Here is a 25561-nt window from a genome sequence, read left to right on the forward strand (position 1 = left end):
AATATGTTCAAATGACCAAGTCCAACCTGTTGGAGCTGAGAAAGGGCTGCCCATACTGAGTTAGTCTGTTGTACCAAAATGAAAGTGCCTTTAAATTGTATGCCCCTTCCTGAGGCAGAGTAAAACTTGAGTGAAATAAAAAGTATTTAATTTTTAAGATTTCTTTGATATCTATATTTAGTAATAAACACCAGGCTTTGACAATTTGGTAACTTAAAATATTTCTCTTTTGCATAAAATGCAGTTGGATGAGAGACCATTATAGTCAGTGCATGTTTTTTTCATTTGTTTTTAAAACTTTCATTCATTTCTTTAATTGTAACTGTTCATTTTCAATTTTCTGTGAGCTCTATGTCAAATACTTTCAAGTTACATGTTTTATAGATTGGCCTTGTCAGAAAATAGAGAACTGGATAAACGTTTTAATTCCACAGATTTTTAAACTTTTTATTTATTTATTTATTTATTTATTTATTTGAGTTCAATTTGCCAACATATAGCATAATACCCAGTGCTCATCCTGTCAGGTGACCCTGATTTTTTAACTTTTAAATGGTAGATTCAAATTTAGTCTCTGGGGTTAGAAAATGGAGCATACATTTTTGTTCTTAAAAATAAAATAGAGTTACAAAATTTTTATTTTGTAACCATGATAAAAATAGCTCATAATCTCACTAACCAGACATAGTCACCATTCTATTAACATTTAGGTAATTGTTTTTCTAATCTGTATTTTGTATACCTATGTCTTATTAAAATAAATATATGCAGCATTACGTTTTCTTTTTACACTATATATATGTAGCTAGTTTTTTTCTGGAAGCAGATATTTGTAAAACATAGTTGTTAATGGCTTCTAACTTTTCTATTACAGATACACCATGATTTAAAAATTTTCCTCTTTTTCTTACCATTTTGTTTTTTTTCTAAATTTCCTTAATAACTGTGGATATGGATTATTGTATAAAAGGCAACAAATATTTTTAAGGCTTTTGATAAATATTTGTAAAATGATCACTAATAGCATCTTTAACAAATTTACATTTCCATTGAAAGTCTACGAGAGTTTTTATCTCCATGTACTTGAGGATTGATTATTAAATACATTTTTTTGTTTAAGGTATTAAATAATCAAATACAGCTTTTTATAAATACATATTTCTTTGATTTTGAAAAATTTAAAAATCTATCAGTTGACTTATTTTAACTGTGAATTTTACATTTCCTTTTACCTTTGCCTTTTGGTATATAGTCTCATTTTCATTGATTTTTAAGAGTTTTTTTTATTTATAAGAGTTCTTTACATATTAGATGAAACAAGATGGATTTTATAGGTCAAAAACAGTTAAATATTCACAACTTCATATTGCTCAACTTAAATTATATACTTTATATTGGCTATTAGTGTTTTCCCAGTTTGTCTTTTGTTCTTTTTTACCATGTTTTTTAAAGCATATAACAAGTTTAAAATTTTCTTGTTGTTTAATTTAGTGATCCTTTCCTTTGTAGTTTCCTCCATTGCTGTCTTCCAGCAAAAGGTCTCTCTATCCCAAGGGCAGATAAATATTTTTGTAGTTTCATATTTTAAAATTTAACTTTAAAATCCATCTGGAATTTTGTTTGAATGTATTGTTAAGGCAGGGATCTGTTTACTGAGTGATGAAACAATTACTTTCAGATTCCTGAGCAAACCCTGTTGTTTATTTTCATGCCCCATTGCTAAATACACAAAATTATTATGTGTCCTAGTTAATATAACATCTTTGACCTTGGTACTTTATAAAATACATTATTCTTGTGCCTTGGGTTAGCTGATATGCTTCAAGGACCAGTAATAATCTGGATACCTTAATTTTGGCAATGTTAACTTCTAAAGATATAATAATGTGCTCAGTACTTCATTTACTTGATGGCTTCTTTCAGCATAAAATTCTATCATCCACAGAAGCTTACACATTAACTTAAAGGGATAGTATTGTTAAATAAAATGTTCTTTAGAAATATTTTTAAAAATTTTGATTTTTTTTCTTTTCTCTTCAAACTTCCTTTTGGCTTAGCTTTAGGAATGATATATATATTTTAAAATTTGTTCTTTGAATTAAGATACCAAATGATGATATTACTTATTTATTATCTAGTGCTCTAGGCCTAGAGTGCCTGTCCCATCATAGATGTTTTAGACAGAAATTCCACTCATTTATTTTAGAATTTTTACAGCTTATTATAGTGTTCCTGTGGAATAAACTGCAATCTTAAATGAAATCAACTGAAATGTAAGTTTCTGTGATTTTGTCAAATTGCATGCAGTAATTCTGATGACACTGAAGAAAAAAAAAATAACGTGCTTGAAGTTTTGTGATTTATTGTTAAGACATTCTGGTGACTTTTCTTGAATTCTCCCAGTGAGGGAAGACCCTGTTTCTTTCCTTCTGTTTTTGGACAGGTCGAGCACTGGTAATGAATTTATTTTTTATTTTTTAAATTATTTTAGAATCTGAAGAAATACATGTATATGTGAAGAATACTACTATTAAACTCTTTCTTAAACTTAATAGGTTTAGATACATTTTTAGATAAATCTCTTGTGTCTAAATTGTTTCCATTTGCTGACTAAAACAGTGGAACAAAACTGATTCAGTAATAAGTTATCCAACTCATAGACCAAATAAATTTGAATACTGAGTGATACTGGATCACACTAGGTTTCATATACTATGGACCACTCAAAGGGTGAAGATAAAAATGGAACTAGTCTTTTGGATTAAAAAAAACCCTGATGATCTCCACATTCTCTCAGAAGCCAGCCAGAGATCTTGTCTTTAGTGTTCTAGAGTTTCCTGAGTGCTCATTGAGTTTCCAGACCTTAGTGGGGTTGGGTGGAATGGGGAACAGACCAGTCACAACTCAGAGTGGAGAGGGCTTGCCTTGTTGGAATGGACTTGTCAGCGCTGGAAGTTAGGATTTCTGTGGCCACTAGGTGGCTTTAGCAGACTGCATAGAAAGGGTAAAGCCCAGAGGTACAATGGGGTTGCTTTTCACGCTTTATTTTAGGAAAATAATTTTATTTTGGGAGTATTTATTTTCTAAAGTAGATTAACAGAACCAATTAATAGAACTTAAAAAGCTTAGAATATCATTTAGTTTCACTTTCTCATTTTAGAGATAACATTTAGAAAGACTTCTCTAAGTTGACTCTGCTATATAGGGGCAGAATCAGAGTTAGAACCCAAGGTCCTTGATTCCTAGCCCAGATTTTTAGCTGTTGAATTAGTAATATCAGTTTATTTTTTGTTTCTCTGAAGTCATACCAGAGAGTTATGTGGCATTGACCAGGCCAAAGTAAGTCCTGGAGAAAGTGTGTATAGGAATGTTTTGTCCAGAGGGAAGGTGGGTAAATAGGTGGTGGGGATTAAGGGGATTAAGGAGTGTACCTGCTGAGATGAGTACTGGGTGTTGTATGGAAGTATTGAATCACTATAGTGTACACTTGAAACTAGATTTACAATGCATGTTAACTGACTGGAATTTAAATAAAAACTTAAAAAAAATTATATGCATCAAGAACCTGAAGAAATAGAAGTAAAATTAAAGCTCTTCTTGGCTTCTAAGTCAAATGTAAGGACTGGATATACATACATAGTATCTAAATTTCCAACAAAAGGGGATCCCTGGGTGGCTCAGTGGTTTGGCGCCTGCCTTTGGCCCAGGGCGCGGTCCTGGAGTCCCGGGATTGAGTCCTGCGTCGGGCTCCCGGCATGGAGCCTGCTTCTCCCTCCTCCTGTCTCTGCCTCTCTCTCTCTCTCTGTGTCTATCATACATAAATAAATAAATCTAAATTTCCAAAAAAAAAAAAAAATAAAAGGAATCTTGTGTTGAAGGCAGGTTGGTAAAGTAGATGCTGGGGACCACCTTATAGGAGAGAGATTGAACAATGTTAGTTAGTATCTACTCTCATCCAAGTTAAGCTTTTAGATTAATGAGCTGACCACTTGCCATGACTCAAAGTTGGGGAGTTTTAAAATTTCTTACTCATTCTGATAAGACCTAGACTCTTATGTACCTTATATCTTGTTTTTTTTTTTTTTTTAGATGAATAGCAAAATTTTCAAGTTTTTTTCTCTCAAATTTTCTATAAGTTTTGATTAATATTTAATCTTTAGAATGGGGCTAGAAACCTTTTTTTTAAAATCAAAGGCCATTAAAACAAATGAAAAATAAATTCATTATCTATCAGCTCAAAATGACTTATGACAATGTTGACTTCTTTTTTCTTCTGAGTAAGCTAAGGAGGAAGCAAATAATGTTCATCTCAACTCTTTATAGCAAGTTCTGGAAAACTTACAACTTTTAAAAATGGTATGCTAAGTTTAATCTATAATTTATATAATAGGGCTAGTTTCTAGAGTAAAAAAAAAGATAAAGGAGCCTAAGGGAGAAGGAAGAGTGAAAAAGTGAGAGGAAAAGGGATAATCAGGATTCGAAGAGTGATGGAGAGAGAGCTACGAAATGAGGGAATGGGATACTTTTCCCTCCAAATGAAGAGCAAGAATGACCATGGCTGCTGCAGTAGGAGGGTGTGTGAAGGAAGTCATGGTGGGGGGCCTTAGGGAAAGAGCTCAAACACAAGTCCCCAGGGTAGAGACAAGAAAAGGAAAAGAGCAGGGAGTTAATTCCAAGGTCTTTCAGGGCTTACTTTGCTAACATTTTTCCACCATTCCCCGAATTGTCCTGTCTTTGCTCCTGTCTCTCAGTCGTGGTCTTTAGCCAGCCTGTGGCTCAGCTCTTGATCCATGGTAGCTCCACAAGTGTTCACATGCTTATTATGAATCTGCCAAGTGGGAGCTGGAGTGAAGATTAAATGATGCAGTACTTGAAAAGCTTTTGGAGCATGATTTATCATATAGTTAGGTCCCCAAAGTGACAGCTATTATAATAATTGTTAAGGTTTTTTTTTTCCCTTCCCCTAATGAATCCTAACATTGGGAGTGCTTATATAAGTATAAATCATGTTTGAAACATTTGAATTGAGTCTTTGATGTAAAACTTTAGAAATAGTTATATGGTCCTTTTCTTAATGGCATGTTGAAACTGAATTGAATAAAAATATTGTTGGTCAACTCTAAATCTACTAAAAATTTGAATTATGTCTCATTTTCTTATTGTAGTGATTTAAAGGGAGTGATAGTCACTCTGAGTGATGATGGTCACTTGCAGTGTTCATACCTGGGGACAGACCCTTCTTTGTTCCAAGCTCCAAAAGTTGAATCTAGAGAACTGCACTATGATGAACTTGATATAGAATTGAAAGAACTTCAGAAAATCATCAAAGATGTTAATAAATCACAAGGTATCTCACTTGTAACTTTTTATGATTTGATTTTGGTATTCATTGTAAAGTTCATTTTATTTTGTATGTATATAATATTTTGAATGTATTATTTTTCTCCAGTTTTAATTAAAATCATACTTGTAGAAACAGTGTTGCTCGTTAGCATACAAGGTCTTTGTCCTTAATTTGTATTTTATAGGTTCTGCAAAAAATGTTCTGTTTAAGATATTTGCTTTTGTTAGTGTGTTTCAGGGACAGAGCTATCTAATTTTTTTTCTTTAAACTCTAAGAAAGGAACAAAGTAATTCTTTGCATATTGGTATCAGGACTTGAGAAGAGCATTAAACTTTAGAGCCGTCATTTGTTAACTTCTAATATCCCTGAAAACATTTTAGTTGCTTCTTTTAAAAGAAACCAAGGCAGTGCACTTTGTTACTAAAAATGTGGTCATTTGCAGCTTAGTAATATAATTTGATATGCAGTTAATTAGCCATCCAAATGGAGTATAGCCTGCAATTTGTTGATTTCTAGTGACTTAGAGGCTGACGATATTTTCAGTTTCTGAGTTTTGAGCAACTCAATATTATCTTTCTTTGGGACTCACAGAGTATAATTTTATTATAAATTAAAAGGAGAAATAAAACACCAATCTTGCAGTTTGAATTGGACATGTGAAAAACATTATTTTAAGTTTTATTCTCAGAGTCAGGTAAAAGTATTTTTTTAATGAGAAAAAATATGGACTATTTTCACATAAGAGAAATGTTAAAAAAAGTAGGAATAATAAAAGAAGCAGAGCATCAAAAGCCAACCAAAACACCAGAGCCAATCTTAATCCTGATCCAATCGCTTTTCTAGATTTATATATTTCTCCATTACCAAGACAGATTCAGAGGAATTTAGATAATATATTTTAAAAATATGATTATTGAAGTAAAATTATTATGCCTTGGCCTCACATGTTCTCTTACAAAGTTTTGAAAGTAAACCAGTGAAACTTAGGTCTTTTAAGTACCTCCAATTATAAAAAACCTATTTGTTATCAGCACACCATCCCCTATCACCCCCATCCCCGTCAAATGGAGAATGGTTAAAATTGGATGTGTCACATTGCATTATACAAATTTTCCCTTTTTGATACTATTTTGGGGATTAATGGAATTATGAGTCTCTTTTTGTCATTTAAAAATATAATTGGAGAAGAGTGGCTACATATGAAACATGAAATTTCCAGAGTTCATTAAATAAATTTAATTGGTTTTTTGCTTTAGATTTTGTGTTTTGAGATTTTGCTCTTTCCATAAACAATGTGCTAATGATATTTTGATTAACACTCAATTGTGTAAAAGATTTCTCAGAAAAATCTCTCATAGCTAAAAGGTTTTTTTTTTTTTTGGTGGCCGTAGTGATGATGCCCTTGGGTAAGACAGATTGGGCTATTTTAAAGTTGTCATTACCTTGATCCTTCTGTGTATTTTGAAATAACTTCTAATTAAGGTAGGATATGCCGACAGACTTGGGTACAAAGTTCATTATTTACATAACCTCAAATTTTAGTTAATATTTGAAGTTCTCTGCCACTTTTTGGCCATCATCATTTGGTTTTGGTCCTAAAAAAAAAAAAAAACCAACAAAAACAAAACCACACACCCACATGCACACAACCAAAAAAAAAAACCACAAAAAACAAACAAACAAAAAACAAAAAAAAAAACCAAAGAGAAATTTGTAAGAAAGATAGAGTTTTAAAATATTTTATTACTAGATATTGAAAAAATTTAGTATTCTGTACCCTTATAAAACTGTGGTATATTTGTTTATTAAGATACCTGTAATTATATAAAGGCACCAAATCATTTCATTACAGAAGATTATGAGAAGTTAAAACTCTGAACTTTTTGATGACCTCATTATTCATTTAAATGCCACTTATTTTAGTATAGTGACTTACAAAAATAAGTTCACAGTCTTATGGATTATTTTCAGCACTTAGAGCTTTTTTATTTCTTCAAAGCAAGAGCTTCAGCAAAATTTAAAGCCAATTTAAAGATTATATTTTTTGTACACATGGTGTATATTATCTACTGTAATAAAAGTGTTTTTGAAGCTGATTTTATGTGTGTAACTTATATGAGGAATGTATGTTGTAAGCATGAAATTATAGTAATAATTTCTATATGGCTCATGGGTTTTAAAGCTTTTCATATTCAACTCATTAGTGTGAATCCTACTGAATATTTCTGTTACCAGTAGTCAACAATGTCTGTAGGTAGGCACGTTCAAAGGCAGGATTTCCTTACGAGTTAGCCAGTTGATCATGTTCTCTACCTGGAGTGTGAAGGAATGGGTATGATTTTGAGATAGCCTCAACAGTTGTGTCTTCCGGAAAGGAAAGAGAACAGTAAGAAAGAGGGATATCAGTGAAAGTCTGTACCCTATTGGAAATATGTCTAGGACTACTAAGTTGCCTTTACCATTGAGTACCAGAAGCATTTGTACTTGGTGACCTTGTTAGAAGATGTGTTGTTTAGAGCTATGTCTGGCTGCACATAACACAGTACCCAAATAAGGTGGCTTCAACAAGGCAGAGGTTTATTTCTTTCTCATGAAAAAGAAGTCCAGCAATGGGCAGACCAGGTTGGTTTGGCAGTTTTACTGTCATCAGGGACTCTCAATTCTTTCTCTCCCAGGATTGGTCCAGGATGGCTTCTGGAACTCCTGCCCTCACATCTGCAGCTGAGTCAGCCCCCTTAAGGATCTTTCCTGGAAGCCACACCCTGAGCAGCTTCTCACATCTCACTGGCTACTCCAAGCTTACAAAAGTGGCTGGGAAAATTAGTGTTTTAGCGGAGTACTTTGTTGCTTAGAATAAAATTGAGCTTCTTTTAGTAAAGAACTAAAGAATGGTTATTGGGTAAGCAATTGGCAGGCTTTTGTACTGTCACTCAGCAAGTTATGGAAATTCCTACACTGAATATTGCCATCCTGTTGGGAATCCTTGATGGCAATTGTAGGCAATTCTCTTCCTGAGATGGCAGATTCCTGTGGCATCATCCAAGAACTTTCCATGTTTTCAGTCAGCCATCCTTGGTGTGTGAGGGATGTTTCCTCTCAGGGTCACAGGGTAATTTCAGCAGTTCCAGGTATTTGCAAATATGATTTCCAGGGAAGAAAAGAGAGATTTCTCCTAAGTCTCCCTTTTTATTATGGGGAAACAGCTTTCCCAGAAGCATGTGCCAGCACCCCCCACTCCCAACTTCCCTCACCTCACGTCTGCCAGGATTAAGCCTCACGCTCATGCCTAAAACAACAAATGGCCAGGGGAATGAAATCACCATGATTGGATCTGACCAATCCAATGATTCTGAGATGAAGGCAAATGCCTCAGCAGAATTATAGCCCTGCCACAAAGGAGAAGGAGGGGAAAGTGGATGTTAGATGAGCAGCCAATAGTCTGTCACTCATATGCATACATATTATTTGTTTCTTGTTTATGTAGGATCTGTGTCACTTGTTCATCATATCTCATTATGCACTATAAACATTTTTAAATTGTGAAATTTTAAGTTGTGAAAATAACTTATATAAAATAACATATTCATATATGGTAAAAATAATTCTCAGAGTACCAAAAGGTACTTAGATCTATACCAAGATACCAAAAGGTATACTAAGATACCAAAAGGTACCCCCAGATCTTAGTTCCACTAGATTATTTCCAGGTAACCTTTATCAAGGGTGTGTATTCTTTAAAAAAATTTAATGTTTATTTAGTTATTTTTACACAAATATGTGCATATTAGATGCATTGTACTACTTCTTTTTTGTAACTAATAGGCATATCTTGGAGTTCTTTTTATATCATTGTATAAAGTTGTATAGCACTCCTATAGCTTTGGTCTTTGGATCATTGCACAGTGTGGATACACCATAATCTGGTCAGCCATTTCCCTATTAATAGAGAGACTTAGGTTGTTTTTGGTTTTGTTTAAATCACTACCAGCAGTAGAGAAGATCTTTGGGCATGTCTGTGAGTATTGGATAAATGCTAAGGAGTAGAACTTGTTAGATCATAGAATATGTGTATTTTATATTTTGATAGTTCTGATCAACTTACCTTCAAAAAGGTATAGTTTGGGCTCCTACCTATAGTGTTAAGGAGAGGGGATTGAAGTTCCCAACACTCCTCAGTCACTGAGACACATCTTAGATAATATCTTTGGAGAAAAATAATTTTTCTTTAAAATATTGTAGTGGGGGAAGAATTATCATTAGGTTCTAATTCTGAAATGCATTGTTTTTTTTTTTTTTCAACTTGTGAGTATGGGATTGTTTTTTGATATATGGTATAGAAAGACCTTTTTTATTTTTTATTTTTTATTTTTTTTTTTTTTAATTTTATTTATTTATGATAGTCACACACAGAGAGAGAGAGAGAGAGAGAGAGAGGCAGAGACATAGGTAGAGGGAGAAGCAGGCTCCACGCACCGGGAGCTTGACGTGGGATTCGATCCCGGGTTTCCAGGATCGCGCCCTGGGCCAAAGGCAGGCGCTAAACCGCTGCGCCACCCAGGGATCCCGACCTTTTTTTTTTTTTTAAAACAAACAAGCAAACAAACAAACAAACAACTATATACAGCAGGTTTACTTATAATTAAACATTGTTTTTCTTTTTAAATTATAGGTATTTGGCCCGTGACTGAGAGAGAAGATGATTTGAAAGTTTCTGCCATTGTTTCTCCTAATGTTGATTCAGTGTCTGTAGGTATATTCACTGACTTTGTTTGTTTGTTTATTTATTTATTTATTTCATTTTACTTCAGTTAGCCAACATATAGTATATATTTAGTTTCTGATGTAATGTTCAAGAATTCATCAGTTGTATTTGCAGACTTTAGAAGGGTTCATGATAGTGGTGGATTCTGATTTGGGATCAATATGTGTATTGTTTTAAATTTTTGGTCCCCAGGTAGAAACTTCAGGGAGGAGAACAACTTTTACTCTATTACTTTCCAGAGAAAACATTTCCAATCTCTTAGTAAGGAGTCCCATAGGCAGGACTTTGGTCTACAAAAAGAAGAGGAAGGGGCAACAGTAGAAGAAGTTTTCCTCATTATTCTGAGTCTACATTTTTTTTTTTAAATAAAACCTTTTTCAGTATCAGAATGTTGAGATAACCATAGTCTAGGTGAATAATACTGACACCATGAGATTTTTGTTGAAGGTTTAATGAGATAATATCTATGAAAGGCCTAGCTCAGGGTGTGCTAATCTGTAGCCTTTATTTTTTTTTTTTTAATTTTTTGTTAACTTTTTTATTTATTTATGATACTCACAGAGAGAGAGAGAGAGGCAGAGACATAGGCAGAGGGAGAAGCAGGCTCCATGCACTGGGAGCCCGACGTGGGATTCGATCCCGGGTCTCCAGGATCACACCCTGGGCCAAAGGCAGGCGCTAAACCGCTGCGCCACCCAGGGATCCCAATCTGTAGCCTTTAATACATTATGGTGGTTGTATTGCAGGGAGGTATGGGGAGGGGAGGTGTTTGTGTGTGTTATCTAACAGTAAACAATTGGGCCAGGAATTATTTTTCCCTCATTTCTATCTGTGTGGCCCAGGGCAAGATATTTTATTTTCTTGTCTTGATTTTTCTTATCTGTAAAATGGGAATAATAATAGAATTTGTTTGTCTTGTCCACTGCCATATCTTTAGTGCCTGTCACATAATGAGTGCTTAATATATTTTTGTTTTATAAATGAACAGAGGTGAGAAACAAGGATGAATGAGGCACTGTCCTTGGTCATGTTGCCCTGTCTCCTTGTTTAGTTTTCTGTAAACGCTTGTTTAGATTATAATTGATTATGTCTCACTGGCTGCAGTTTGGGCAAAAATTATTAAGTTTATCTCTGAACCAGAAGTTGATCAATTTTGGCAAGTGATCAAATTCACTGGTTTTTACTGTATTTTGAGTTCATGTCATATAATTTTACTTAGGAAGTGACTTCGATATTTAGGTATCAGAGCATAATATAGTAAGCACTTGTCCTAATTTTTCAAAGATTAATCTTGGTATAAAGAGCCAACCCAAGCTGTGATAAAAATCACGTTAACATTGCCATAATATAGTAAGTTGGGCATACTTAAAAAAATTAATATATATGAAAGAAACATTCACTCAGCTGAGTCACATAGTAGAGGCACTGTTTAAAACATTGGCCATTCAGCACACACCATTTCTCACTCTACCTGAAGGGTGTAGTCTGAGTGGAACATTTTTGCTTAGTTAGCTGACAAATGTACACACATTTTCTTGCCTTGGAAATGATTCTTATTTTCCTTTGGGCAACTTATATAATTTTTTCTAGGTGCTCTTAAACATAAGCTATTTGGAACGAGGAATTCCCTTTCTGTTCTTTAGCAACTTTTGATCTTGTAGGAAAAGGCCTTGTGTAATAGCACTATATTGTAATGTATATTTCCCTATTGGTAACTCAGAGTCCTTTTTCCTCTTAACTAGGTGTCTCTTTCCAGCTTCATTTTCCCCGTCTTACTGTTTTTTCCTTCTCTGGATATTCCTGAGAATATCATATTCATCCCATTGGAAAACACTAGCCCAATGATTTATGTGGCTATGGTGCCATAGTGTCTTTGTGTAGCTGTTTCTCTCTGGCTGTAATTTTATCAACCCAAAGGACTGCTGTCCTTGAAGTATCTAGGTGTTTAAACATGGGTTGAAAAGAGCAGGAAACAGGAGATCTTGGTTTCTCTTCTAGATCTGTGGACAGCAAAATGTAAAAATCCATTTCCTGGTTTTAAGATTCTACTAGAGCAATAAGTCTGGCTTTTATTTTGTCATTATTATGAAAGCACACATCTTTGTGCAAAAAATAATATAATTTATATTAGAGTGAGGCCTTTTATAGATAAAACAAGCATTGCTATCCTGCCTTCTGGATTGAAAAGGTGGATGAGAGTTCGTATATGGTTTTCTATGAAGTTGTATATAGAATATGTATCTGCCAACTCTTAATTATGCTGATACCTAGTATATTATAGTCATCCAGTTACTTAGAAGTGGCTTAGTTTTTCTTAATAAAAAAATTTCAAATAAGTTAACTAAAAGCACAATGAATCTATTCATTGGTTGAATTAGTGATTTTATGATCTTAATTGTTCCCTAATCAAATAATGGACATTATTAGAAAATATGTTACCCCTTGGTCTTATTCTGTCATAGAGTGAGCATTTTTTCCTCTCAATCTACCACTCTAATAAATAAATTATAACTTACAAGGAAATGTTTGCTCTATTATATTATGCTCTGAATTCATTAAGAGGTAAGATCAAGTAACCCAAGCTGATGTTCAAAGAGTGACCTAGTTTATGATATGAGCTAGTAAATACACTTCTACTTTTATTTTGTTTTCTAGGTGTATGGCCACTCAAGCTTTATATCATTAGTTATATGTCTTAGATATATGTTATTAATCAGAATAAAACATACCTTTGGCAAGTTGAAAATATAAGGACCTTAAAGGGTGGCATAATGCTTATCTAAGAAATACAAGGAGGCTTTCTTCTATATAATATAAAGAGGGAGTTAATAGAATTAATGAGTTTCAACATTTAAGGAAATTTGGCAAGAGAGTAGTTTGACAATAAAATATGTGACCTTTTCTTTCCTTTTTGGAAAAGGTTTTTATTAGCTCATGACTTTCCAGTTGAAGGCATTCAGAGAGCCACATTGACCCTTTTATAAAGTCTGTCATTAGAGTGATAAGTCCTTTATGGTTAGTTCCCTACTTTGGTGGTAAGTATATATTGCACCCATTGTGTTTACTCATTGATGGACATGTAATTTGAAACCATTCTTCCTTCCTTTTCTTCTCAAATCTGTGTTTACAGCAAGCTACTGATGTTGAAGTGGGAATTGACCTTATCCCTTCAGTCACAGTTAAGGTATTGTACCATGGTTCTAGACTGTAACGTACAAACAGTATTATACTTTTCATTACATCTGCCACTGTTGTCACCAGTTTATTGAAGCATCATATATATATATATTGGGGAATCATATGAATGCTAATATCTTTCTTCTATGTGTAATTATGTGTATATTTGAGGAGAATTTCTAGTCATCTACCTGCCATAACATTAGCTTTAAATGGATGTATTTATAGCAAGAAAATATTAAATGAAGAAGCCACAAAGTAGAGTAGTGACAAATTGATAGTCCTAAAAAAAATAAAATGTGAAGGATGTGGTTTTGGTTAAGATTTTTAGTCCTGTCATTGTAGAATTTTAGAACTAGAACTCAAATGTAGAACCCTCTTAAGGCATTTAGATTAAAGTGTGGTAATCAGTCAGCACGTTATTAAGCTGAAAATATTTATCACTGCCCAGACCTTGGAGCCAGGAAAAGTTGTGGATCTTGGCGATTTGCTTAGTCAAAACTTGGACAGGACTTTATATTTTCTTAGATTATGGGTTGCTGTCCTTGGAGGAGCTTGACAGGGCACCAGGCTTTACCAATTGTGTTCGCTTACACTGGACCCAGCGGGTGGCCCAAATGTGGGGACCTTTGGTAGAAGTTGAAGGGAGCCCAATCTTGTAACAGTTTCCTAAGCTAATTTTTTTGGACTCTTGCCACTGGAAACAAGGGTGGTCTTTCCCCAGTTCTCCCTCCCCCCTATCCAATCAAAGGCTCTATCTCATTAATACTTCTGAGTCTGGAAAAGCAGTAGTGGCAAGAAATCAAACACTTAAAGAAAAAAAAAACCTTGCAGAGTTCCAGGAATGATCTATAGAATTTTGTGTAGAGAAACCTCTTTTTATGTATCTACTGATACTGTTCAGACACACACACATAATAATTCAGGAGCACACTATAAATTGCAAAAAGAAAGCTTAAACTAGATAACATTGCTCATACTAATTCCCACTCCCTCCCCAACTACTAGTTATTGCTATAAGTAAATCACCTTTCTCACCCATGCAGTTTTTAGGCTTTCATGTGTAATAATAGCCATCATAAAATGATGGCATGATATTACTGGAAAATTCTCCTTCCTTAGTGGAATTTGCTATATTTGTGAATGACTAAGTTTTAACTCTCTTTCTTATTGCCATTATAAGAGCATGAGAAAGCATGAACAACCCTCGTGTGTTGCATAAAATCAGCTGGACTTATACAGCAGACACAATGACTTCCTGATTATGTCTGACAGTTTCTATACAAATTTTGCTATAAATCTCTTCTTACAGCCTTTTATAACAACAGCAGCCAAGATATATAGCCATGCAAGTTTCCATCATAATAAATCCTGTTAATTGAGAAAATTTTTCCATCCGTTCCAAATGAATGAAGATGTGGCTACCTTGAGTATGTGCATGATGCGTGACCATCTATTCCAGGCAACTAAGGCAGAGCAGTTGTTCATACCTGGTCTTTGGAATCATATTTATATGTCTAGGATAAAAATTTGGTATTATATTTCTAAGGATCATATTTCATTTTGTTCGAATCAGAAAACAGCATGGAAAATTCCTGTATTAATGTTTTATATTTTCCCCTTAATATTCTATAATTATTTTTCTCTTAAAATATAAGGTTTATGATCTAGCCAAATCTTTAACTCTTTTTTTTTCTTTTCTTTTCTTTCTTCTTCTTTTTTTTTTTTGGCTCAAACACAAGTCTTCTTTGTTCTCTAGTTATTTTCATCACACATCTCCTTGGTTCACATTTGAAAATGCCTAGCCCATTGTTGGGGTTTAATAAATCTGTGGGTGAGAGCTATCATGATCTTGCTAACGATGTAAAATTGTGTGATCATTGTCTGAGTACACATTGTTATGCCATGCAGAATCAGAATTTTTTTTTTTAAGATTTTATTTATTTGTTTGAGAGAAAAAGAGAGAGCTAGCGATCATGGGCATGGTGTGTGTGTGTGTTGAGGGGGGACGGGGAAGGGCAGAGGCAGAGGCAGAGGGAGAGAAGCAGGCACCCTGCTGAGCAGGGAGCCCAATGAGACCACCATGCCAGGCTTGATCCCAGGATTCTGGGATGATGAACTGAGCTGAAGGCAGATGCTTAACCAACTGAATCACCCAGGTGTCCCCGAATGTATTCAACAAGCGGCTTATTACTACTTTAAGGATTTTTCATTTTCACTTTTTTAAAACTAAGCTCATATGACACATTCGTGGTGATAGTTTTCAACTGTCTTGCACATATTGGCTTGTTGGTCTTGGGCATGTTATCTAGCTTCTCTGAGCCTGTTTTTTTAAACTGTAAAATGAGGATACTTTTAATTGCAAGTAAATGTTTTGAGACTTAACTACAGTTGATTATGAGCATGGGCTCTGGATTCTGGCAGACAGAAGTTAAATTGTGGTTCTTTCACTTATAATCAGAGTGGACTTGGGCAAACAATTTAGCCTCTCTGAACCACAGTTTCCTCTTCTGTAGAATGATGTATAGTAATGGCATCTATTTGTCAATATTGTGAATATTAAATGAGATAATTTACAAAAAGAATATATTAGCATGGTTCCATAAGTGTAGAAAGCTGTTAATGGGTATCATTAATATTATTAATCTAGTTTTAAAATATATGCACAGTCTAGCATTATATTATTCTTAATAGTAAAATATTTAAGTTGTGTCCTCTTAATTGGTGGACCTAGCATAATTTCTTCTTCCCATTATTACCATCAGGATTTTACAAAAAAGGTATTATGTTGTTTATAATGATCAGACATCATAAAGGAAGATTTGCTTGTGGTATTCACATTTCCCTCATATATTTCCAGTGTTTATAAAGTAAAAATTGAGGATTCATTGTTCATTTGCTATGTTTATTGTATTTATTTGTATCAATAGTTATCCTTTAAAAATTTTACTTTGCAAATCAAAAATTTTGTGTTTAACATATTTTTTAAGTTGTATAGAATACCCACTCATTTATTTTTATTTATTTTATTTTATTTTATTTTATTTTATTTATTTATTTATTTATTTATTTATTTATTTATTTATTTATTTATTTATTTATTTATGATAGTCACAGAGAGAGAGAGAGAGAGAGAGAGAGAGGCAGAGACATAGGCAGAGGGAGAAGCAGGCTCCATGCACCGGGAGCCCGATGTGGAATTCGATCCCGGGTCTCCAGGATCGTGCCCTGGGCCAAAGGCAGGCGCTAAGCCACTGCGCCACCCAGGGATCCCCTCCCCACTCATTTAAAATGAATGCAAGATACTTACTGGATCTGATTATATGTATATAATGTTTCTGTGCCAATTGTATATTCCTGTATATTGTTTCTTTCTCTGTAGTGTGTGTGTGTATTATATGTATGTATATATTATACATATATATATAAAACATATATTAAGGAATAGGTGATATGTGCCTTTTACTTAAGAGAAATTAAAAAACAACTTTTCTTAAAAAAATAAATGTACCCTTGCACTATGTGAGTTAATAATGAAATGTATCTGTCTCATATACTAGAGTGTAATAAGTAGACTGAAATAGAGTCTAAAAGTAGACTGAAAGTTGGTCCATAGCCATATAAAAAGGAGAGTATTTCTTTTCTTAACTCTGGTAGTACATAGGTATCAATTGGGAAGCTAGAAAAAAAAAATCAATGCCTAGAACTGCCCCCAGAGATTGTGATTCAGTTGGTATACCAACCCTACCTAGGTAGTTAACTGTGATAAGTCTGGCTTACCATACCAGCTATATGGATGAATTCATCCAAATGAGACTGTTCAAAGGCTGGGACTTTTAGGACATAAAAGTTCAAAGAAAGAACATGTGTGGTGGAAGTCAGGTCTTTAAGCTTTTTCTTTATTATCCTAAAAATGATGGCTCCTAGCACTGTGGCCCCATAAAAATCCATGGGCCTGATGGTTTCTGCTGATGCTTCTCGCTAGGGGGAGTGAGAGAAGTTCTGGCTCTCTCTACCCATACCCATCCTATTTCCCAGTCACATTGTTACTCCAGAGTTCTTAGCTTTTGATTCTAATCAGAGTGGGAGAATTTTCTTAGAGTCACCATGTATGAGCACTGGTTTAGAAATGCAGCCAGCTGAGATATGTGATAGTCAATATTGCCATTCTTTGATATTTTCTAGAATGAGTTCTATCTATTTTTGTGTTAAGCCATGGAATAAAATATGGTGCTTTGTTATGTAACTACATTAGTAAATATCCACCTAGTAAGGAAATCTTTAAAGAAAAATTAATTTATGCAGAAGGTGGTATGTAGATACTAGATAAGATAATCTCATTGTCACATCTCTACATCAAAAGAAAATGAACACATATTTCATGATGTAATTATTCATCAGCCACAGGGCAGAGTTTTCCTTTGCTTTTGATAGCTTTATTGGGATATAATTCACATACTGTATAATTTACTCATTTAAAGAGTTCAGTTCCGTAATTTTTACTATATTGCAGAGTTGCAGAACCATCACCACAATTTAATTTTAGAACATTTATGTCCCTCCTAAAAGTAACTTCATGCTCCCTTCCCCGACTTCTACCCTCCACCCCTCCCGCATTCTCATCCCTTAGCAACTTCTAATCTATTTTCTGTCTCTATAGATTTGCCTATTCTGGACATTTCATATAAATGTAATCATACAGTATGGTTCTTTGTGACTGGCTTCTACCCCTTAGCATAATGTTTTTAAAGTTTGCCCATGTTATAGCATGTGCTGGTACTTTATTTTTTTTGATTACTGAATACTATTTTGTTGAAAGGATATACCATATTTTGTTTAACTTTTTATCAATTGATGAACATTTGGGTTGTTTCTACTTTGGGCTATTGTAAAGAATGTTGCTATGAAATTTGTGTACAGTTTTTGGGATGGGCATATATTTTTCTCTTGGCATGGAATTGTGAGGTCTTATGGTAAATTTATGTTTAATTTTTTAAGATACTGTTGAGCTGTTTTCTTGCATGGCTATTCCATTTTATAATCCCATCAGCAATGTATGAGGCTTCTAGTTTCCTCACATTCTTGCTAACACCTATTTTTGTCTATTCTTTTGACTAAAGCATTTTAGTAGATGTGTAGTAGTATCTCATTGTGGTTTTAATCGCTTCATAGCGATTAAAGATATTGAGCATTTTTTCATGTGCTTGTTTGGCCATTACTGTATCATCTTTGGAGAAAAGTCTGTTCACCTTCTCTGTCCAGTTTATAACTGGGTAGAAGGTACCACTTATCCACTTACCAGTTAATGTACTACTTATGGTATGTGTTATGTTTTATGACTATTCACTTTTTCTCAGATAATGTTTCCTCATTATTTGCTAGTGATTTTTTACATACTTTTGCTATCCTATTACTTTGGATAAAATATAATTTTCTATTAACAATTTCTGTTTCCTTAGGTCACATTGCAGAATCGACTGGCATTACAAAAAGCCAAATTATCAGTCTATGTGCAACCACCTTTAGTATTGACTTGTGACCAGTTCACCTTTGAATTTATGGGTAAGTGTTCTGTTTTGGCTTAAACTGTTTCATGGTGTGAGGTTTCCTTTTAATTAAAAATTTTTTTTTGGTTAGTATATTTATTTCATGACTATATTTCTTGTCTGAATAGTGAGACTGGTATCTTTCTAAAGTCAGTGATTGTGTTTGGCTGATATTTTACCTCCAAACATCAAGCATGAATGATACTTTTTTAAAAACAGGAACATTTAGTCAATGGTCGTTGAGCTGAAGTAATTATAGATTTTCAAGTGCTTTCCTTAACTAGATGGGCCTGTAATTGTACTTAAATACTATAATTTGGAAAGCTTTCTTTATTGGTGTTCTCTAGTGAGCTGTTTATTGACTCAGTTATGTTTGCAGAAAGCTTATTGGCTTTGGAGTCTGGCCTGAATTTGAATCTTGGTTCTGACACTTACTCAATGTATAACCTTCAGCAAGCTACTTTAGTAATTACTGGGAACCTTAATTTCTTTTAATTTGTAGAAAGGGGATAATGATATCTGTCTTGCAGGGCTGTTTTGAGACTTTAATTAGAAAGTGATGCTATGTAAGATATCTGTAATAATGCCTAAAATAGTAGAAAGGTTGTAAATGGCAACTCTTAGATTTTTTTTTGCACAGAATCTTTCATGCCCTACCGTTTACATCGAGTTGTCATTAGTCCTACCAGAGTGATTTATGATTTATCTTTCTAGTCTTTTCCTTTCTTTGTTTACTGCTGTTGTTCAGCTAGTGATTCTGTATCTTATTAATGAAGTCAAGAACATATTTCTCTCTTTGCCCTTATTTGAGTGCCTGGCAGATAGGGGGAATTCAATAAAATATTAATTGAAACACTGAATGAATGGTTGAATGGTTGAAGTAACCTTGTATGTGATAACCAGTCATTGAATTCTCACTTTATTTTTTAATGTTCTCACAATACTTCCAATTTGTCTTTCTAAAACATTCTGAACAATTTATTCTTCCACTTCTCCTAAGACTGCCTAATACCAGTTGGAGGTCAAATACACAAATATAGAAAGTTAGGTATAATATGCAAAGTTATTACAGTTACAGATATATCCATATGCACTTCCCCCTTCCATTTTCCCCTGCAGTCTGATTCTAGCCATGATAAAGTATACTATTCACCATTCCCAAATTCTCTTGCTTTTTTGTGTACATTTTTTTCTAATCATACTGCCTTTTCATCTGACTAAAGAGAAGCAGTGACATAGAGTATGGGCACCCTTGTTCTGGAGTCAGCCTCAGTTCTATATGAGCTATATGGCCTTGGGCAAGCTCCTTAATCTCTCAATAGTCAGTTTCCTCATGCACAAAAGTTGGGAACAATAACAGTACACACCTTGCTGGGTTATTGTGAGAATTAAAGAAATTAATCCATGTAAAATGCTTGGGATAGTAGCTGGCATGTAGTGTGTGCCTAACTTTAACTGTTGTTAATAATAATTTCCCCAAATTTTGTAAATTAATATCACTTTTAACTGTTGTTAATAATAATTGCCCCAAATTTTGTAACTTAATATCACTTTTACATTGCTTATAGCACCAGAGATGAGTAGAACAGTAGCCTTTTCTGTTTATCTGAAAGGGAGTTATACACCACCTGAGTTGGAAGGAAATGCTGTTGTCTCATATTCCAGACCATCAGGTAAACTCACAGTTGTTTACAGATTTATAAGCCTAATTACTCCTTTTAAATTGTTGGAGTTATCAGTTAAATGTTTAAGATTGAAAAACGCATGTAAATATGATTAAATGGAAAAATATTCTTTCCTAGTGTTAAATAAAATTGTATATCTAAATTACTTGTATGTGTTATGAATTATTAGAGATTCATCTATTTATCTGATTTCTGCATATAATGTTTGATTCTGTCTTAATTAATAGCAAATATATTTTTATTCACACTAAAAGAATGGTATTAGACTTCACTTATTTGAACCAAGGAGAAAAGCCTAGTCTGAATCAGTGAAAAGGACTATTATGGATTGCTTTAATATAAAGCAGTATTCAGAATTTTAGACACTATTTTAGTGAATAAATAAAACTTTTTAATGGGGTACAGTTAAAATATTTAAGAACAGACTTACTAAAATTTGACCTGTAGTTTGTCAAGGAACTCATTTTAAATTGAAAAAGTTATCTTCAGTTAAGATTCAGTTAGTGTAAATTTCATCTTTGTTTGGTCAAATTTTATAGTGTGTTTTTCCCTGTGCAGTGGATTTTTCATATTAACTGTTTGACAGCTTGTTTATTGGTAGGATATGAATAATTAGTCATTGCTTTTTAAAAAATGTTTTAACATAGTGTAACTGATAATAGCATGTTTTAGCATTTGCATTTTTTAAACATTTCTTATAGTTTTTTTTAGTTCTAAAAGTTTTAGAGATGCATCAATTATCTTTTTCTTCTCTATTGATGTCCGCTTTGCTTATTTAGCAATGTTTTAAAATAATTATAGTTAAAAAAATATAGTTTTAATTTTGTCTAAGTGAATTTTCTGGCTTATCCAGTGACAACTCTATATTCTGAAGTGATTTTATAACTTTGATACATGTTTTCAAAATCTATTCTGCTTTGTAAGTTATTTTGCTTTAAGTTGTTAAAAAATTAATTATTAGTCAAAGTTGACCAGTTTAATCATTTATTATATTTTCAAAATTTGGGGTTATGTAAATATTTTATGTATAAATGACTTTGAGAAAGCTGGCTTCATTAAGAAATATAAAACTTCCAGAAAGGCATCAAAGAGTGATAGACTTTTTTAGTTGGATATTTCTGGAAAGGACATTAAAAGTTTTAAAATTATTTTAATTTTGAGTTGTGAAATAAAAAAGAGAAATATTTGGCTAAAATCTCTGGATAATTTATCATTAATTGAGCATCTCACTAATAATGGAATTTTTACACTTTTTAATCCTTGTTACAGTTCAAATATGTATTGTAGACACTGTTGACGCCTTAATTCAACTAAATATTTAATTGTTTTCAGGGAAAGGAGTGACACTAGTTGAAAATGATTTAAAGTAGAGAAATGGGTTGTGTAGGTGGATAAAATGCTTTACAAATACATTATAAAGTTGTAAAATCAGTCTGTGAGCTTATGGTTACACATATCATTTTTAACGATTAGGCTTTTCTATAGACAGAATTTTTTTTTTTTTTTTTAAATTTTTATTTATGATAGTCACAGAGAGAGAGAGAGAGAGAGGCAGAGACACAGGCAGAGGGAGAAGCAGGCTCCATGCACCGGGAGCCCGACGTGGGATTTGATCCCGGGTCTCCAGGATCGCGCCCTGGGCCAAAGGCAGGCGCCAAACCGCTGCGCCACCCAGGGATCCCTATAGACAGAATTTAAAAGATTATGAATTATTGCTAAACCAAAGAGCATAGCATTAATTAGTTGAAAGTTAATTAGAAATTAAAATGTAAGAAAAGTTTATAAAAGTAAAAGAATACCAAGACAAGCCAAAAACAAAAACCAAAAGACATTAGTCCACAGTGTACCTATTGACTGAAATGATAATATAAGTGAGAAAAACTAGAAATATTGTGTATTTGGCCTTGCACTCAAATTTTTTCCAACAATTCTTTAATCCTCTTGATGTCATTTACATATTGAGTCTGGTTTGCTCTTTGTCTAGATCATATACCTTATCTCTGTTTGTGTGTGTGTGTGTGTTTCCACATTTACACTGGAGTACAAGCTGCGTGGACTTCTGAGAATGGATTTGTAGATATATTGTTAGATTTCATGTTATACTCTTCAGTTGTGAATTGATTTATTTATGTTGGGGGGCCATTTAAATCATCTAAGAGAACCTTGAAAATTTCAATGTATATTTTTAAGCAAATGTGTATTAAGTTTGTACTGTAATTTGGCCACAAATAATTTGTTGCATTCTTTCTCCCCTGCCCTTTTCTGCATCGCCTCTGGTGGATAGATCGAAATCCTGATGGTAAGTGAAAAGAATTTAGAACAAAATGAATTTCAGAACTGAAAATTGGTCAGTGAATTGAACTGGTATTATACCATGAACAAACTATTTTTACAGACTGCTGTTTTAACTATAGAAACCTGTTTAGGATGATTCAGTGCCTTTATCTGGCTATGGAGAGGATCAGAAATGTTTCCTCTCATAGAGACTTGTCATTCGTTATTAGTTTCAGAGTTCTGAGAAAGAATAAAGCTCCATGACTTTATTGAAAAAAAAAATCAGAAGTGTCATTGACCACTTATAAGTAAGTCATTGGTGATTTACTTATATGCTCTGTCTTATTTTACTTAAAGGAAGAATAAGGAAAAAATGGAGTTCGTCACTGAATTCTAATTGTTTTATTTTTCTTTCTTTCTATTTTTAATTGATTGAGGGATGGGATAAAGCGGTCAAGGTGTAAACAAGGGTATAGGGAAAGGATAGGCCATGTGGGGTCTTTTTGATCATGTTTGTGATTTTTTTTTTGTTTTTAAAGATTTTATTTATTTATTCATGACAGAGAGAGAGAGAGAGAGATTGAGGGGCAGAGACAGAGGCAGAGGGAGAAGCAGGCTCCATGCCGGGAGCCCGACATGGGACTCGATCCCAGGTCTCCAGGATCACACCCTGGGCTGAAGGCGGCGCTAAACCGCTGAGCCACCCAGGCTGTCCATGTTTGTGATTTTGGTGTGTATTCTGTGATCAAAGGGCAGCCACTAAATGGTTTTAAGTATGTCATGAAGTGCATGGATGTGAACATGCACACACACATGCTTTTGCCCCTGTATATGACAGGAATAGATTTGTGTTTTGGAAAGATTACTCTCACTGCAGTGTGAAGAACTGGTTTTGAAGGAAAGCCAAATTACCTGTCAGAAGGGCAGCTGGCGGTTATGGCAGTGGAGGAGAGGCAATAGAGATGTGTCTGAGACCTATTTAGGCTTCAGCTCATTAGTAATGAGCACACCTATTGCACAGGTCTTGAGATCTGAGTATCATCTCTAGTCAAAGGGATCAGGGTTCTTAGAGAAAAGGCTGTTTCCAGGTCTGGAGAAGGGAAAATAAGAGAGCCTATCCTATATTGTTGGGTCAGAAAGCAAAGAAGTGGTTAAGAAATGATAGCAGTACATCAAAATGATTCAGAAGCCAGTGAAGGAGTTTCCACTGGATAGATATGGGACATTTTGAGCATCAAAATCATAATAGTAATGTATTATAATATGCTGAAGACAAATAGAATCTGTGAGTATAGTCATAAAATAAAGGTATGTATAGAGGGAAAACTCTACAAGAGGATGTCAGCTAATAAATGTAGAATGAGTAATAGAATTAGAGAATCATTATTTTGCAAAACCTGTGCAATAGTTAGTTCAGGCAAGATTTGTCAGTGGACACTAAATTCATTGGAATAATAGAATATTCCATCTCAAAACATACTCCATAGATTACTTTTTAATTGCAAAGAGAACACAATTTCTTTACAGGATTGTTTTCATAATACTACTGTAATCAAACGATCAATGTTAGCATCATTAATATCAGAATACTGGCATTATATACTTTCTGTACTGATGTGCATATCTTTTGAGACATACAAATTGTCTTTTATAAATGTCTGTTATGTTTTCTAAATTGTCTGTTTTCTGTATGTCCAAATAGATCCACTGCTTTCTCTGGTCAGAACACCATGAATACTTATTCTGTGGGCTTATTTCCTATCTTGTTTAAAATTTGTGGGGCAGTGTCATCAAAGTTCTCATCCCTTAAACTTGCCTGGGTCAATGATGACTGTTACCTATTGTATTTTTCCCAAATCCTTTATTTATGACTCTGCTCTAATACCTATCATAATATGAATTTTGTTAAGTTGGTTCCTTAGGTTTCCCTAGTAGACCTTGGGCTCTTTGAGAGCAGGGTTCAAGTACTCATTGTTGAATTGTGCGATATCTGGGTAGATGACAGGCACTTAGAGTATATCCTGCTTCGATTATTTTTCCTCCCAGACACAGACTTAAGTGGTGGTTTATCTCTGCTTATTAGATATTTTAAGATAAATATTATATGACAATATTAATTAGTAATAAATAAAATACTTAAAAACAATGGCAGTAATTTACTCATCCAGTTGAGATAATGCCAACCACCTGATTTGCATTGTATCTGGGAGGTGAAAATATATTCATATGAGAAACATTTTAATAGGAGTTAAGTGTTTAGCTTAATAACATGAAATATACTTGTCAAATTAGGATTTGGGTTATTAAAAATGACTATTAATAATAAATGTTTACATTTTACTTGGCAAGATTGGATCTAGCTGGTAAGATTTTATACTGACTTTTGTAAAATACCATATTATTTAAATGATTTAACTTCAAAAAAATTAGTAAAGGTTATTATTGAAAGGAATTTACTCCTTCTTACTGTAAATTCAGCCCAAACCAAGAGAAAAAATCACAATACATGGAAATTTTAGTATTTCAATACAAAGCTAATAATCTCTTATGATATGTTTTAAAATTATAATTAAGCTTTAGAGAGTAGAGTTGAAATATTCAGCTTCACCTAGTTGGCAAGGTTAAATAATATGTTGCCACTTAGATCTTAACTTACACACAAGGCTTCAAATTTCAAAGACTGGTCCATTTTATTGGCCTGATCTGTTCAGGCTCTTTGCAGATAAGCAGTCCTGCTTTTACATGTGGAAAAAGAGAAGCAAAGGAGATTTTA

General features: G+C 33.7%; 1 protein-coding gene across 15 annotated transcripts in view; it reads left to right on the forward strand.

Annotated features, from left to right (window-relative positions):
- BBS9 (Bardet-Biedl syndrome 9) overlaps positions 1-25561 on the forward strand; it is a 444745-nt gene that overhangs the window by 184511 nt on the left and 234673 nt on the right. For 14 of the 15 annotated variants that reach the window (XR_005983467.1, XR_005983466.1, XM_041727738.1 and 11 more), the window contains 6 exons: positions 5166-5347; positions 10014-10090; positions 13237-13290; positions 18743-18845; positions 20398-20502; positions 22799-22813. Coding sequence is in view for 13 of the 15 variants with exons in the window: in XM_041727738.1 (XP_041583672.1) it covers positions 5166-5347; positions 10014-10090; positions 13237-13290; positions 18743-18845; positions 20398-20502; positions 22799-22813 (536 nt within the window). In the remaining 2 variants the exon portion in view is untranslated. The remainder of the gene's footprint in view (positions 1-5165; positions 5348-10013; positions 10091-13236; positions 13291-18742; positions 18846-20397; positions 20503-22798; positions 22814-25561) is intronic. The other variant, XM_041727743.1, reaches the window with a different exon arrangement.

This window comes from Vulpes lagopus, chromosome 13 (genome assembly GCF_018345385.1).
Source record: "Vulpes lagopus strain Blue_001 chromosome 13, ASM1834538v1, whole genome shotgun sequence".
Taxonomy (NCBI): Eukaryota; Metazoa; Chordata; class Mammalia; order Carnivora; family Canidae; genus Vulpes; species Vulpes lagopus.